Source organism: Oncorhynchus mykiss, chromosome 16 (assembly GCF_013265735.2).
Source record: "Oncorhynchus mykiss isolate Arlee chromosome 16, USDA_OmykA_1.1, whole genome shotgun sequence".
NCBI classification, from domain to species: Eukaryota; Metazoa; Chordata; class Actinopteri; order Salmoniformes; family Salmonidae; genus Oncorhynchus; species Oncorhynchus mykiss.
Genome location: NC_048580.1, coordinates 4,966,681 through 4,983,071, shown reverse-complemented (window position 1 = coordinate 4,983,071; position 16,391 = coordinate 4,966,681). Strand labels below are relative to the sequence as shown.

Below are 16,391 nucleotides of genomic sequence, written 5' to 3'. Positions count from 1 at the left end.
AGCTCAGTGAGGTTGGATGGAGAGCATTTGTGAACAGCAGTTTTCAGTTCTTTCCACAGATTCTCGATTGGATTCAGGTCTGGACTTTGACTTGGCCATTCTAACACCTGGATATGTTTATTTTTGAACCATTCCATTGTAGATTTTGCTTTATGTTTTGGATCATTGTCTTGTTGGAAGACAAATCTCCGTCCCAGTCTCAGGTCTTTTGCAGACTCCATCAGGTTTTCTTCCAGAATGGTCCTGTATTTGGCTCCATCCATCTTCCCATCAATTTTAACCATCTTCCCTGTCCCTGCTGAAGAAAAGCAGGCCCAAACCATGATGCTGCCACCACCATGTTTGACAGTGGGGATGGTGTGTTCAGTGTGATGAGCTGTGTTGCTTTTACGCCAAACATAACGTTTTGCATTGTTGCCAAAAAGTTCCATTTTGGTTTAATCTGACCAGAGCACCTCCTTCCACATGTTTGGTGTGTCTCCCAGGTGGCTTGTGGCAAACTTTAAACAACACTTTTTATGGATATCTTTAAGAAATGGCTTTCTTCTTGCCACTCTTCCATAAAGGCCAGATTTGTGCAATATACAACTGATTGTTGTCCTATGGACAGAGTCTCCCACCTCAGCTGTAGATCTCTGCAGTTCATCCAGAGTGATCATGGGCCTCTTGGCTGCATCTCTGATCAGTCTTCTCCTTGTATGAGCTGAAAGTTTAGAGGGACGGCCAGGTCTTGGTAGATTTGCAGTGGTCTGATACTCCTTCCATTTCAATATTATCGCTTGCACAGTGCTCCTTGGGATGTTTAAAGCTTGGGAAATCTTTTTGTATCCAAATCCGGCATTAACCTTATTCACAACAGTATCTCGGACCTGCCTGGTGTGTTTCTTGTTCTTCATGATGCTCTCTGCGCTTTTAACGGACCTCTGAGACTATCACAGTGCAGGTGCATTTATACGGAGACTTGATTACACACAGGTGGATTGAATTTATCATCATTAGTCATTTAGGTCAACATTGGATCATTCAGAGATCCTCACTGAACTTCTGGAGAGAGTTTGCTGCACTGAAAGTAAAGGGGCTGAATAATTTTGCACGCCCAATTTTTCAGTTTTTGATTTGTTAAAAAAGTTTGAAATATCCAATAAATGTCGTTCCACTTCATGATTGTGTCCCACTTGTTGTTGATTCTTCACAAAAAAATGCAGTTTTATATCTTTATGTTTGAAGCCTGAAATGTGGCAAAAGGTCGCAAAGTTCAAAGGGGCCGAATACTTTCGCAAGGCACTGTACATGTTGAGCGCCCTTCTCTATAATGCTGGAAGTGGGGTGGCTATAGAGTCAGCAACCATACTCAGTAGCTTTCCATCTAAGTTGTCAATACCAGGAGGTTTGTCATTATTGATCGATATCAATCATTTTTCCACCTCTCCCACACTAACTTTACAAAATTCAAACTTCCAATGCTTTTCATTCATCATTCTTTTTTTTTTTAAATGCATGAATACAATGGCTCACTGTTCGTTGTTGCCATTTCCTGCCTAAGTTTGACCACTTTTCCAATGAGGTAATCATTAAAATAATTGGCAACATCAAATGGTTTTGTGATGAATAAGCCATCTGATTGGATGAAAGACAGAGTTGAATTGGTCTTTCTGCCCATAATTTCATTTAAAGCACTAAAGTTTTTTCTTCCATCATTCTTTATATCATTGATCTATAGCCTGGTCCCAGATCTGTTGTCTCATCCTATAGCCTGGTCCCAGATCTGTTTGTGCTTTTGCCAATTGTTGTCATATGTTGAGGGATATTTGTATTCAAATGTTTAAATTAGTTGTATAATTTAGTTTTCCCCCAGTTTATAACATAGATTGAATATCTGTCATTAACCAGGTTTCCATCCAACCTTTTTAAGTGAGAAAAGTAAACAGACAGGCCTGATGGAAACAGCAAATTAGTCGGTAGGCTAAACTATCCAAACGTTGACAAAACAAAAATCGGCTAGACAAGGTTGGATCCTTTTGTGTCGGTAAAATCAATTACGGGAGAGATGATGGAAATGCCTTTATGCACAAGAGTTGATATAATAACCATATTGAAGTATGTCTAGGATATTTTGTTTTGTCAACTTTTTTGAAAATTCACCGATCAATTTGCAGTTTCCGTCAGGCCTGTCGTGCCATTTTTTCCCCGACATTCTTTACTCACGTCTTTCCCACTACACAATAACAAAGAAACGATCCATTCAGACGATTAGCTACTGAATCTTCATCACACTTGTATAAACTGCCTTAATTTTGCTGAACCCCAGGAAGAGTAGCTGCTGCCTTGGCAGGAACTAATGGGGATCCATAATAAACCCCAGGAAGAGTAGCTGCTGCCCTGGCAGGAACTAATGGAGATCCATAATAAACCCCAGGAAGAGTAGCTGCTGCCTTGGCAGGAACTAATGGAGATCCATAATAAACCCCAGGAAGAGTAGCTGCTGCCTTGGCAGGAACTAATGGGGATCCATAATAAACCACAGGAAGAGTAGCTGTTGCCTTGGCAGGAACTAATGGGGATCCATAATAAACCCCAGGAAGAGTAGCTGCTGCCTTGGCAGGAACTAATGGGGATCCATAATAAACCCCAGGAAGAGTAGCTGCTGCCTTGGCAGGAACTAATGGGGATCCATAATAAACCCCAGGAAGAGTAGCTGCTGCCTTGGCAGGAACTAATGGGGATCCATAATAAACCCCAGGAAGAGTAGCTGTTGCCTTGGCAGGAACTAATGGGGATCCATAATAAACCACAGGAAGAGTAGCTGCTGCCTTGGCAGGAACTAATGGGGATCCGTAATAAATACAAATATTAAATCAGAACCAGCCCAAAACAAAACGGTTGTTTCTGATATACAGTGGGGCAAAAAAGTATTTAGTCAGCCACCAATTGTGCAGGTTCTCCCACTTAAAAAGATGAGAGAGGCCTGTAATTTCCATCATAGGTACACTTCAACTATGACAGACAAAATGAGAAAAAAAATCCAGAAAATCACATTGTAGGATTTTTAATGAATTTATTTACAAATTATGGTGGAAAATGCTTTTTTGCCCCACTGTAACTGGCTAGCTAGTCAGCTGTGCACGCTGTAGTGTTTCAATCAGGGACGTCACTCGCGCTGAGACCTTGAAAGTAGTTGTCTTTCTTGCTCGGCAAAGGGACATGGCGTTTGTGGAGCGATGTGTAACGATGCTTCATAACTATTGGCAATGTGTTCAGAGGGTCCATGGTTCGGGTCAAGGAGGAGGGTCACACAGGACATGAGATCATCGGTGAGTCAAGCTCATGTTCCTCAACGAGAAGAAATGAAAACATTAATCTTTACAATAACATGGATCATGGTCTTCGACTGATTGCTTTGTGAAAAAAAGTCTCATGTTAACGCTCATAAGGCTTCACTACTCATTAAATATCAATGATCTTAACTTTGATGTGGTGTACCGTTCTAAAACGTCCCACTCTTACTTGTGGCACGTTAGTTCTGAATTACAAATCAAAACTTTGTCACGTGCCGAATACAACAAGTCTTACCGTGAAATGCAAGCCCGTAACTCTTCTTGAACTGCACTGTTTAAAAAAATATTTACCAAATAAACAGAACAAAAATGCAAATAGTCCGGTGGCCATTTGATTGTCCAGCAGTCTGGGGGTAGATGCTGTTAAGGAGCCTTTTGGTCCTAGACTTGGTGCTCTGGTACCGCTTGCTGGGCGGTAGCAGAAAAAAAATAAACAGTCTTTGACTAGGGTGATTGGAGTCTCTGACAATTTTTTGGGCCTTCCTCTGACACCGCCTGATATAGAGGTTCTGGATGGCAGGAAGCTTGGCTCCAGTGATGTACTGGGCCGTACGCAATAGCCTCTGTAGCGCCTTATGGTCAGATGTCAAGCAGTTGCCATACCAGGCGGTGATGCAACCGGTCAGGAAGCTCTCGATGGTGCAGCTGTAGAACATTTGATGATCTGAGGACCCATGCCAAATATTTTCGGTCTCCTGAGGGGGAATAGGTTTTGTCGTGCCCTCTTCACAATCGTCTTGCTATGTTTGGAAAATGATAGTTCGCTGGTCATGTGGACACAAAGGCACTTGAAACTCTCAACCCGCTCCACTACAGCCCCGTCGATGTTAGTGGGGGCCTGTTCGGCCCTCTTTTTTCCTGGAGTCCACGATCAGCTCCTTTGTCTTGCTCACATTGAGGTAGAGGTAGTTGTCCTGGCACCACACGGCCAGAATTTACTTGTGAAAATGTGCTGGAGCAAGAAAAGTATGAAGGCAAAGAAAACACACAAAAACCGCCAAAAACCCATCTGACGTTTATTCCAGATGTCACTGCCAGTCCCTGTTACAAAACATTTTAGGCTTTCCTGAATCATTGTCCTTTCTCTCTTTCTTTTTTTTTTTTTTTACAGACAAACTGGTTAACTGAGGTGTACGGACAGGCCTCAACTAGTTTATCAGATACGTTCACATTGAATGAGTTAGCTTAGCACTGGCCCAGTAAGTGGGTGGTTGAAAACTTCCATCGAAAAGATCAAACCCACAGGATAAGTCTAACTTTCCCTTTCCTCATTAAAAAACAGTGTTTGACATAATATCCCTGAAAAAAACAAAAACACTTGTCAACATGCCATACAGACACAATTGATGTGTTTAAAGACACAATCCTTTCCTGATATTTTGCTAATAATTGCTATTTTGATCAATGAGCTCAGATCTTTCACCAATAAAATTAGGCTGTGTTTACACAGGCAGCTCATGTTCCAGTCTGTATTGTAAACAGTAGATCCACTGTAGATGATTTCACATTGAAAATCACAGTAGCAGGGGGTTCAGAAACCGTCACACCTACTCCATAACAGTTCCCTCTATAGTGCACTATTAAGGCTCTGGTCCATAGGACTCTGGTCAAAAGTAGTGCACTGTAGAGGGAATAAGGTGCCATTTGGCCAGTCCAAAGCTACTTAAGCTCTCCACAGTCTGCGATGGTGATCCTCTTGGAGGTACGCCCAGAACGGGATCCGAACGACTCCACTTTCCTGATCACATCCAGTCCCTCGGTCACACTGCCAAACACAACATGTTTCCCATCCAACCTGAGAGAGGAGAAGAAACGTGAAGGAGGAAAAAAACGTTTATTATCACTGCCCCGGACTGGGAAAAGAGTCATAACGATATGGGTAAGTACTGTACTCATGAAGCGTCTCAGCGTTGCAGTGCTGATCTAGGATCAGACCCCATGTCCATATAATATCAGTTGTTTATGATCTAAAAGGCAGAACTGAGCGTCTCAGCGTTGCAGTGCTGATCTAGGATCAGACCCCATGTCCATATAATATCAGTTGTTTATGATCTAAAAGACCGAACTGAGCGTCTCAGCGTTGCAGTGCTGATCTAGGATCAGACCCCATGTCCATATAATATCTGTTGTTTATAATCTAAAAGGCAGAACTGATCCTAAAAATCAGCCCTTCTACTCTGAGACTCTTAATGACTATGAGCTGGGCAATATGGAGGGAAATCCGCAGCACGGTAAATTGGCTGATTTAACACAATGATATATAAAACGATACATCAACCTGCACCTCAGTTACTTTGCTATGAATTTCTACAACTTTGAACATTGTAGTTATCAACTGTCCAAATTAGCATTCATACATTTCTTTAGTATAGGATAATTATTGTACATAATGATATCAGTAAAATGTTTTCAGTTTATCGTCCCAGCTCTACTATGCGCCATGGTTTGCCCTAGTAAGATCTGTCTGTACGTACCACTCTGTCTCAAAAGGTCTGTCTGTACCACTGTCTCAAAAGGTCTGTCTGTCTCTACATACCACTCTGTCTTGTCGGTGCAGATGAAGAACTGAGAGCCGTTGGTGTTGGGCCCAGCGTTGGCCATTGACAAAATGCCTAAATGGACAAAGAAACATTACGTTATTTTAACTAAGTGACGCCTGTTAGCTGAGATACTGCACAGTTGAAGTCAAGCCAAGTTGCATTTGGGTAAGGAGAGTTACTATGACAATATTAAGATTGTCTAAAACAGGGCTGTTGAATTCCGGTTCTGGTTTATGCTTCTACCTGGTAGTTAATACCACACCCCTGGTGTCCCAGGTCTGAGTCAGTCCCTGATTAGAAGGAGAGAATGAAAACCAGAAGTGGCCCTCTAGGATCAGGATTGAACAGCCCTGAACTAAAACATCAATAAGAGGCACTGCTTAATTACCTATCATGAAAAAAAATAAAAGCAATATTTGGTCAATTGATTAACCCAGAATAATTCATCATCCTGCTAGACCACGTTGGGTTCATTATGCTGTTAAGCTCTCATTGAAATATGGGCAGTGCAATGCTGCCACCTAAGGGTTGAGAGGGGACATAACTTCAAACAATTTTACGCACACTATTTACCAAGAAGGGGAATTAATAATTACCAGGTCCTGTGTGCTTCAGCTTGAAGTTCTCATCTTCGAATTTGGTTCCGTAGATCGATTTCCCTCCGGTTCCATTGTGATTAGTAAAGTCTCCTCCCTATAGGAGATGAATAAGAGACACGTTTAGAGGGGTCGAGGACAGGCCTGTGTGAAAAAGACAGAGACAGTCGTCATGCTTTACCCCACGAAATGACATAACCCTTAACAGTCATTAGGCCAACCCTACCTGGCACATGAACTGAGGAATGACTCTGTGGAAGACGGACCCTTTGTAGCCAAAACCATTTGCTCCTGTGCACAGGACTCTGAAGTTCTCTGAGAGGACAAAAACAAAGTTTTAGTTTACCCATCACAACAGGACCTAGTCTATGGATACAAAGTATGATGTCACATTATTGAATGTTGAATCGTTCCCCCCCCCACCCCTATACCTGCTGTTTTTGGTACCACATCAGCATTCAGCTGCGAAATAAAAATAGCATTGGTTATGATATAGTCTAGTCCGTTGCATGCAGCGTTAATAAAATAGACCTAGAGTAAGGTTGCAGAGCTGGCATGTTAATTCATTGTGTTTTAACTCCGACTGAGTGTGCTTCACGTTGGTTACAAGTTGCAGCATGTTGTCATGCTTTAATAACCTACTCCGTGTCCTAGTGCACCTCATGATACCAAAGGACAGGCTACCCGTTATCTCATAAAACCGAGCCCTAAACAATCAGAGAGAACATGTGTATAGCTACGCAACTCGCGGATCAAGTTCCTGGTCAAGATAACTGAACTCACCTCGAAGGTTACTCTCCCGAGGAACTGGTTGTCTGCAGCAATGTCAAAGTAGACAACTGGGTTAGTGGCTGCCGGGCCAGCAGAATACATCCGGGCGGCGGTGAACGCCAACGAACATCCTGAAATGAGCTTTATCCGACTCGATAAAGCGTTAAGTAGCATTTCAACGCAACGTGTTAACACAAAAATGCACTTGAGATGGAGTGAACTATCACGCAAGGCGCTGAAACACACAGCCGATGTCAAAGAGGAAGTTCACAAGAATATCAAGGACAGTGTGGTGTTTAAAGGAATCAGCGTTGCGTCGTGCTGCGCATTAACGCTATCAAGGAATCAGCGTTTCGCTCTGCTGCGCATTTGTGTTCTCTGGCAATCAGGGTTGTGCTGCAAGTATAGATAGGTTCCTGCGTACCAGGAGTGTGTCTGAAAGTGGACGTTGCAAAACAAGTGGGTGGATCAACAGCGACGGGGAGTAACATCAGAGCTCCATTATTGGTTAGACCGGGCATAGCTAGGTGCATTGCGGGTCAGCTTAATGTTTACATAGCAGGTTAAAGAGAACTAACGTAGCAGGTTAGGAAAAGGATTAGGTTTAGCTAAAATTCCAGTTGTCAACACTTGACTCGTCATGGTCTTGAGTGGAAAAAAATAAAGGGGAGTCCACATACATCTGTATATATGTAACGGATGTGAAACGGCTAGCTTAGTTAGCGTGGGCGCTAAATAGCGTTTCAATCAGTGACGTCACTTGCTCTGAGACCTTGAAGTAGTAGTTCCCCTTGCTCTGCAAGGGCCGCGGCTTTTGTGGAGCGATGGGTAACGATGCTTCGAGGGTGACTGTTGATGTGTGCAGAAGGTCCCTGGTTCGCGCCCGGGTATGGGCGAGGGAACGGTCTAAAATTATACTGTTACACATACAGTATAGTGTATATACAGGGTCAATACCATGTTTACAATGTGCAGGGCTAGATATGTATAGGGCTAAGGTGACTAGGCATCAGGATATATGATAAACGGAGTAGCAGCAGCGTATATGATGATTGAGTGTGAGTTTGTGTAGAGTCAGTATTAAGGTCTGTGTACGTTACGCATTTGTGAGCCAATGAAGTGGCGCAGTGGTCTAAGACACTGCATCTCAGTGCTAGAGGCATCACTACAGACCCTGGTTTGACTCTAGGCGGTACAACATGATTGGGAGTCCCACATGGCGGCACACAATTGGCCCAGCGTCGTCCGGGTTTGACCGTTGTAGGCCATCATTGTAAATAAACATTTGTTCTTAACTGACTTGCCTAGTTAAATAAAGGATGAATTTAAAAAAAGTGTGTTTTGGAATGTCAGTGCTTAAATACAACATCAATGCAGATAATCCGTAAAGCCATTTTCTTTATCTATGTAGAAGTCAATGATCCCAAACACACCGCCCGGGCAACGAAGGAGTGGCTTCGTAAGAAGCATTTCAAGGTCCTGGAGTTGCCTAGCCAGTCTCCAGATCTCAACCCCATAGAAAATCTTTGGAGGGAGTTGAAAGTCTGTGTTGCCCAGCAACAGCCCCAAAACATCACTGCTCTAGAGGAGAACTGCATGGAGGAATGTGCCAAAATACCAGCAACAGTGTGTGAAAACCTTGTGAAGACTTACAGAAAACATTTGACCTCTGTCATTGCCAACAAAGGGTATATAACAAAGTATTGAGATAAACTTTTGTTATTGACCAAATACTTATTTTCCACCATAATTTGCAAATAAATTCATTAAAAATTCTACAATGTGATTTTCTGAATTTTTTTTTCTCATTTTGTCTGTCATAGTTGAAGTGTACCTATGATGGAAATTACAGGCCTCTCTCATCTTTTTAAGTGATAGAGCTTGCACAATTGGTGGCTGACTAAATACTTTTTTGCCCCACTGTATGTCTATATTTTTAAATCAAATAGACATCCAGGTAACTGCCAAAATAAAGGAAACACGTGGAGTAAATGAGGGAAACAAAGTATATTGAAAGCAGGTGCTTCCACACAGGAGTGGTTCCTAGGGTAATGCTTAAGGTTCCTGAGGTAATGCTTAAGGTTCCTGGGGTAATGCTTAAGGTTCCTGGGGTAATGCTTAAGGTTCCTGAGGTAATGCTTAAGGTTCCTGAGGTAATGCTTAAGGTTCCTGAGGTAATGCTTAAGGTTCCTGAAGTAATGCTTAAGGTTCCTGAGGTAATGCTTAAGGTTCCTGGGGTAATGCTTAAGGTTCCTGGGGTAATGCTTAAGGTTCCTGAGGTAATGCTTAAGGGTGACGTATAGAAATGCCGGGCAGGCCATTATTTTGGCTAGCATGGCAATGCTAACATAATACTTTATGTTGTACCTACTCATGTCTGGGGTCCTCCTGACGACTCAGGTATATGGTATAGGGTGGGCCTCGGGCCTCAACTTGGTTTATAATCCAGAAAAATAATTGACGACAAGAAAAACAATGGTGTACAGATATCATCTGAATACATATTTATTAGATAAATATTAGCTTGTCACATCATCTAACTACATACAATAATTCTGCAAGACTAAAAATCACAATTAGTTCCTTTTATTTTTCTGACCAGTTTTTTAGAATATGAAATGATTGGACATACAATGTACAAACAGAGAGACAAAATGGCCACATTTTCACCTTAGCTTGTACTATTTAGATTTCATAAAAAAAAAAAAATGCCCAAACTATGGATTTGGTTCAATTCACTCCTCCCCCTGGTATTTTCCTCAATATTTTCTTCTTCTGTTGTTTACAGTTGTAGCACCTCAGATACTCAGGTGATAGACTAGCACACGCAAGCTAATTATTAACATGTAGGTCAAACATAGCTGTCCCAGTCCCCTTTAAGTAACAAAAAAAAGGTCAAATTACAGAGAAGGGTCACCCCAAAAAAAAAAAATGCCAAGAAAATATTTTTCATACAGACCAGCATAACTAACACATTTTTTTCATTTTCCCGTAAGTCAGGCCTTCTACCAATTGAAGAGGTTGCAAGCTTCTTCATATTCTGAATAAAAAATAAAAAAAACGATACACATTCGCAGGGAAAATGAACAAAAATGTTTTGTTCACAAAGTGTCTCTATTCATTTACATTGTGTCCAGGTTTATCTTAGGGCCAACAGATATCCACTTTAGCAGTCTCCCATGCAGATCCTTCCCTAAAAGCCTAAACGGGTGGTGCGTCGCCTCTCAGTTTTAGTTTTTCCTTTTTGAAACCGTATTTTCCACAGAAACACTAAACTTCCGGGATGATTGTTACAGATTTAGGTTGCCCTCTACACAAACCTGTTCATATGTAAACATGGCAAAATGTGAAATGATAGCTATGTATCTCCTAGCTCTGGAAACACACCCTTCGAGGACCAGAGCTAGGTATCGCCGTGGGAACGATCGCCGTGGGAACGATCAAGTTTAGGTTTCAATTCTGATATCAATAAAAACATTTTTTTAAAAAGTTGATGTTGGTAGTCCTTTGTCAAGAAGATCGATCAATTGATTTCATGATTTAAGTGACAGGCTTTACACATTAATATCAGCTATTCTATCGAAATATCTCTTGCACTGTAACTATTTCTAGAGCAATAATGAAGTTTAAAATGTTAGGTTTACAATAACCAGGATGTTTTAAATCGGTACATTGCTACAGTTAAATTAAATTATATGTCTAACTTTACATTTAAAATAAAATAAAAACAATACAAAATAATTTACCCCCCCCCCCCCCCTTCCAAAAAAAAAAACAGCTTTTAAAATGGGAAACAAAATGTAAATGGTCTTTAAGCTTTAAAACAAACACATTTTCAAGAACAAAAATAAAAACAATATCCAACATTTCTTTAACATAAGGCTGTGGTATCTTTAAAATACCACTCGTATATCGACAATAATTAGCAACAATTCTGATATTCACATAGTTCTCTGGTAGTGGATAGTGGATAGTGGATAGTGGATAGCTACCACAGTTTTTGTGAATCCTTATTGTCCATTCTTAACCTAAAAATGTGAATGTTAGTTGTCGAAAAATACACACATTTTACTCTACCACATTTGAGCACAAAAGAAGATCTGTGAATATTGCTTTATCACACTTGATACATTTTATTTAAATTTGTATATAAAAAATGTTAAAAAATTAAAAGAAGGCCTGACTAGTCTGTTATGAATGACACCAGGGACGAAGAAGGTGGGAGACAGAGGGAAGCTACGTCCCAAAACGGAGCGCATTTGGGACACAGGCTTACAACAGAAAGAGAAGCTACAGTACAGTTGCTGTCTAGGAACACAGTGGATTCTAAAATGGGTCCTCTGGGGTTCGTTATGACAGATCACACAGAGAGAGAGAGAGAGAGAGAGATATCTGTTAAAGTGGACGGACCACCACAGAGAGAGAGATATCTATTAAAGTGGAAGGACCACCACAGAGAGAGATATCTATTAAAGTGGAAGGACCACCACAGAGAGAGATATCTATTAGAGTGGACAGACCACCACAGAGAGAGAGAGATATCTATTAAAGTGGACGGACCACCACAGAGATAGAGATATCTGTTAAAGTGGAAGGACCACCACAGAGAGAGATATCTGTTAAAGTGGAAGGACCACCACAGAGAGAGAGATATCTGTTAAAGTGGACGGACCACCACAGAGAGAGAGATGTCTGCAGTATGTAGCTGACAATGAGACATTTGGAGGGGATTAGGTTCATCTATGAGAGGAGACAGAAGATGTCGTGCATTTCTTTTGACCCGGAGCTCTATGAGTTTCCCTATGGGCCCTGGTCAAATGTATAGCAGTTTTACAGTATATAGTAGTTTTGTCATGATACCAGAAGTGTCGCGATACTAGACGTGTCGCGATACTAGACGTGTCATGATACTAGACGTGTCGCGATACTAGACGTGTCATGATACTAGACGTGTCACGATATTAGACGTGTCGCGATTCTAGACGTGTCGCGATACTAGACGTGTCGCGATACTAGACGTGTCATGATACTAGACGTGTCGCGATACCAGACGTGTCGCGATACCAGACGTGTCGCGATACCAGACGTGTCGCGATACCAGACGTGTCGCGATACTAGGAAGTAAGGAAGCAAAGGAAACAAAACAGGAAGGAGACTCGATGTCTTTGACGAAAACAGTCCTAATAATGACAGTCTTATTTTGAAGCTGTTGACACAATATTTTGTGTTGTTTACCAAGGAAAATCCGGTGTCGTAGAATCGCAATACTGGCAACATTACTATGTAGGGAGCAATTTGAGACCCAACCCCAGGCAGTGTTGGGTTTGTTTCGGGAGGATGAGATCAGTTGGACTTTGACTAATTAACGTAAAAGGACAAAGAATTATCAAGATGATACAAAAATATTCACAAATTATATTTACAATAGCTTTTCTTTAAAAATAATACATTTGCATACTCAACAACACTCTTGTCATGAAGCGAACTTGAAAACAAACGTGACTTTCAGCTCCAGTACTGCGTTCGTTACAACAGTGGTGACTGACGGATGATCCCTGCTAGTTTTCCTCCATATCTTTGAAATGAAGGATAACTACCAGCACACACACACCACACACACACACACAAACACACACACGCAAGCACACACGCACGCACACACACACGCAAGCACACACGCACGCACGCACACATACGCGCACGCACACACGCGCACACACACACCACACACACGCACACACGCACACACACTTCCCAATCCCTCTTTGGTTATGATAAGCATTTTCACAATGTTTGATGAAGTCACAATTTCCAGGAACAAAAAGCTAGTAGAAACAAAACGAAAGCCAATTTCAACACATAATATCAGTGTGCTGTGATAACAGCACTATCCCTTCCAATAGTACTGTTGAATAAAAGACACACAGAAAGACAGAAAGACAGTGGTGGTAACAGCAACTTTAAAAAGCACACCATACAGTTGTCAGCAATGGTACCTTAGTACCCTCAAAAGTAGTGCACTATACAGGGAACAGCGTGCTATTTCAGTCACACACTATCTTTACTACTGGGAGAACACCCCCAGACAAGGGCCTGGCACCTGGCACTTTTTTAAAATTATTACTAATAACAGAATTCAACAGGGAGACGCAGCTCTGTAAAATGGGAAGAGGAGCAACACCAGGCGGTGCATGAAGAGAAGAGAGAATGATAAGAGGAGCAACACCAGGCGGTGCACGCAGAGAAGACATAATGATAAGAGGAGCAACACCAGGCAGTGCATGAAGAGAAGAGAGAATGATAAGAGAAGCAACACCAGGCGGTGCATGCACAGAAGACAGAATGATAAGAGGAGCAACACCAGGCAGTGCACGCACAGAAGACAGAATGATGAGAGGAGCAACACCAGGCGGTGCATGCAGAGAAGACAGAATGATGAGAGGAGCAACACCAGGGGGCGCATGCACAGAAGAAGACGGATAAGATAGGAGCTCTAACTGGCTTGATATCGGCCTGACAGGAAACTCAAATAGTAACCCACAGGGTTGGGAACAATTCAAATTGATGTCAATCAATTCTGGAAGTGATATGTTGACATAGTTAAATAGCTTCTCCTTTTTCAGCTAATTGAGAGTAATTGAAAATATATGCCCTGTTTTAATGATTAAATTGGAATTTTATTGGAACTTCCTGAATTGACTGCCTTCAATTCAAATTGATCCAAACCCTGGTAACAAACATCATTCTCCCACATCTGCTTTCCTTTACCATTGATGACTATCAATTAATCAATCAATTGGTGACTCTACTCTGTCCAGGATAATAAAGAAACAAGATACAGTCACAGTACGAAAATGTATTTCTCTGATTGGAGATTATAAATGTCTATGTTGTAGGGTTGACTCTCTCTCCTAGAAGAGGATGATTGCCAATTTCCAACCCTCCCGCGGCTCCGCCTTCTCCCTCCACTTGGTTTCCTCCATCGCTCTTTATTTCAAAAGAAGAAGGGAAGATTCCTTCCTCTCCACTTCCCAAAAGAAAACAAAAAAAAACTTGAACCAAAACGTTTGTTTTCTTTTTTCGTTGTTGTTGAAACTAAAGTGGGAGCTGATGAACATCCCCCACCCAAAAAATCGCACATTTCTCGTAAAGGTTTTGGTACTAGTGTTAGAAAAAGCTGTCACTTTAAATGTGTTTTGTTCCCTTTGAGATGTATGTGTTGTTATATCTTGTGCTTTCACATGACGTGCAGTGGCAGACAGACAGACAGACAGACAGACAGACAGACAGACAGACAGACAGACAGACAGACAGACAGACAGACAGACAGACAGACAGACAGACAGACAGACAGACAGACAGACAGACAGACAGACAGACAAGACAGACAAGACAGACAAGACAGACAAGACAAGACAGACAGACAGACAAGACAGACAGACAGACAGACAGACAAGACAGTGATACGTAGTAACCAGTCCCGGGAACAGTAACTGTGACAACGTTTGGGACAACAGGAAGCTGAGACGCTGAGTCTTATAAGGTGAAACAATAACGTGGACATTACACACACTGGCCAGATAGTGCAGGACATTTTGTTTTTCCAATATGTTTTTTCCCCCCCTTATATATTTAATGAATTCCTCTTTTATTTTCTTTAAAAGGAAACAAAATACGAATTTAAAAAAAAACGCATCAACACTTTCCTAAATGTGCACACAGACACTGGTGGCATACAAAATGAACTGAATATCAGATAGCTGGTATCATCGATGGTCACATGGGGGCGCTGCAGGGAGGCAGACGTCACTCACTGCCCTACCCTGTCCTGCTATGTCTTTTTGAGTTTTAAAACATTGTTCAGTCAATCAGTCAGTCTGTCAGTCAGTCTGCTGGAGAATCAATGCAAACTGTACAAGAGGAAAAGGAGAAAGGGAGTGCATCTTTGTGTTTGTCAAGTACTGGAGCAGGTCTCAGGTCAGATGTTATAGGTCCAACTCCAGGCAGTCCTATAAGTGTTTTTTTTTTTATAGATTTTTTAAAATGAACTGATCTAGAATCAGAGTCAGTTGTTTTCAAAGAGCGAGAGAAGGTCATCGTTGCTACTGCTCGGGAGGTCTGGAGGATCCAGGTAAGACAACAAGTCATCTGGGTTAGCCAGCTCTGGAAGGAGCTACAGAGAAGGGAAAGAGGAAGAGGACACACTCTTTAGTATCTGCGGGAGAAGGTCGATCTAACGTTGACATGGAAACGGTCAAGGAAAAAGCGTCACACAAAAAAAATGATATCTGTACATTCCATTCCAACGTATCTCATCACAAATGTAGGATCTGTAATAGTCCACTTTGAAATATATACAATCTCAAATAAACAATGTAAAAAAACAAAAAAACAACAACACAGAAAACATTTATTCTAGTGATGCATTGAGCAGCTGTTTTTTTACCCACACCCACCCGCAATACCCACACCCACCCACAATACCCACACCGACCAGCAATACCCACAGCCACCAGCAATACCCACACCCACCCGCAATACCCACACCCACCGGCAATACCCACACCCACCGGCAATACCCACACCCACCCGCAATACCCACACCCACCCACAATACCCACACCCACCCGCAATACCCACACCCACCCGCAATACCCACACCCACCCACAATACCCACACCGACCAGCAATACCCACAGCCACCCGCAATACCCACACCCACCAGCAATACCCACACCCACCGGCAATACCCACACCCACCGGCAATACCCACACCCACCCGCAATACCCACACCCACCCACAATACCCACACCGACCAGCAATACCCACACCCACCCGCAATACCCACACCCACCCACAATACCCACACCGACCAGCAATACCCACAGCCACCCGCAATACCCACACCCACCAGCAATACCCACACCCACCAGTAATACCCACACCGACCCGCAATACCCACACCCATCCGCAATACGATAAGATTTCTGTTCTGGCCCTCTCTTCTCCTAACATTAGACTACTGTTCTGGCACTCTCTTCTCCTAACATTAGACTACTGTTCTGGCCCTCTCTTCTCCTAACATCAGACTACTGTTCTGGCCCTCTCTTCTCCTAACATTAGACTACTGTTCTGGCCCTCCCTTCTC

The 16,391-nt window shown here is 42.3% G+C and overlaps 2 protein-coding genes across 3 annotated transcripts in view; both read right to left on the bottom strand.

Annotated features, from left to right (window-relative positions):
- Positions 1–4,335: 4,335 nt before the first annotated feature.
- On the bottom strand, positions 4,336–7,552 carry LOC110491219 (peptidyl-prolyl cis-trans isomerase A). Its single transcript, XM_021564570.2, has 6 exons — positions 7,255–7,552; positions 6,903–6,933; positions 6,698–6,786; positions 6,472–6,568; positions 5,872–5,947; positions 4,336–5,130 (listed from the first exon to the last, which is right to left on the bottom strand). The coding sequence occupies exons 1-6, from the start codon at positions 7,414–7,416 to the stop codon at positions 4,995–4,997; spliced, it is 591 nt and encodes a 196-aa protein (XP_021420245.1). The 5' UTR covers positions 7,417–7,552; the 3' UTR covers positions 4,336–4,994.
- A 2,171-nt stretch (positions 7,553–9,723) lies between these two features.
- Positions 9,724–16,391, bottom strand: part of LOC110491218 (zinc finger MIZ domain-containing protein 1) — a 333,151-nt gene continuing 326,483 nt past the window's right edge. For both annotated transcript variants that reach the window (XM_036945991.1, XM_036945992.1), the window contains one exon: positions 9,724–15,415. In XM_036945991.1, the coding sequence (XP_036801886.1) occupies positions 15,308–15,415 (108 nt within the window). In that variant the 3' untranslated portion in view covers positions 9,724–15,307. The remainder of the gene's footprint in view (positions 15,416–16,391) is intronic.

Coding starts and splice junctions, on each gene's coding strand:
- LOC110491219 (XM_021564570.2), bottom strand. CDS start 7,416: ATGCTACTTAACGCTTTATCGAGTCGGATAAAGCTCATTTCAGGATGT. Junction 6,787..6,902: donor TGTGGTACCAAAAACAGCAG/GTATAGGGGTGG, acceptor TTGTCCTCTCAG/AGAACTTCAGAGTCCTGTGC. Junction 5,131..5,871: donor TGCACCGACAAGACAGAGTG/GTATGTAGAGAC, acceptor CTCCTCTCTCAG/GTTGGATGGGAAACATGTTG.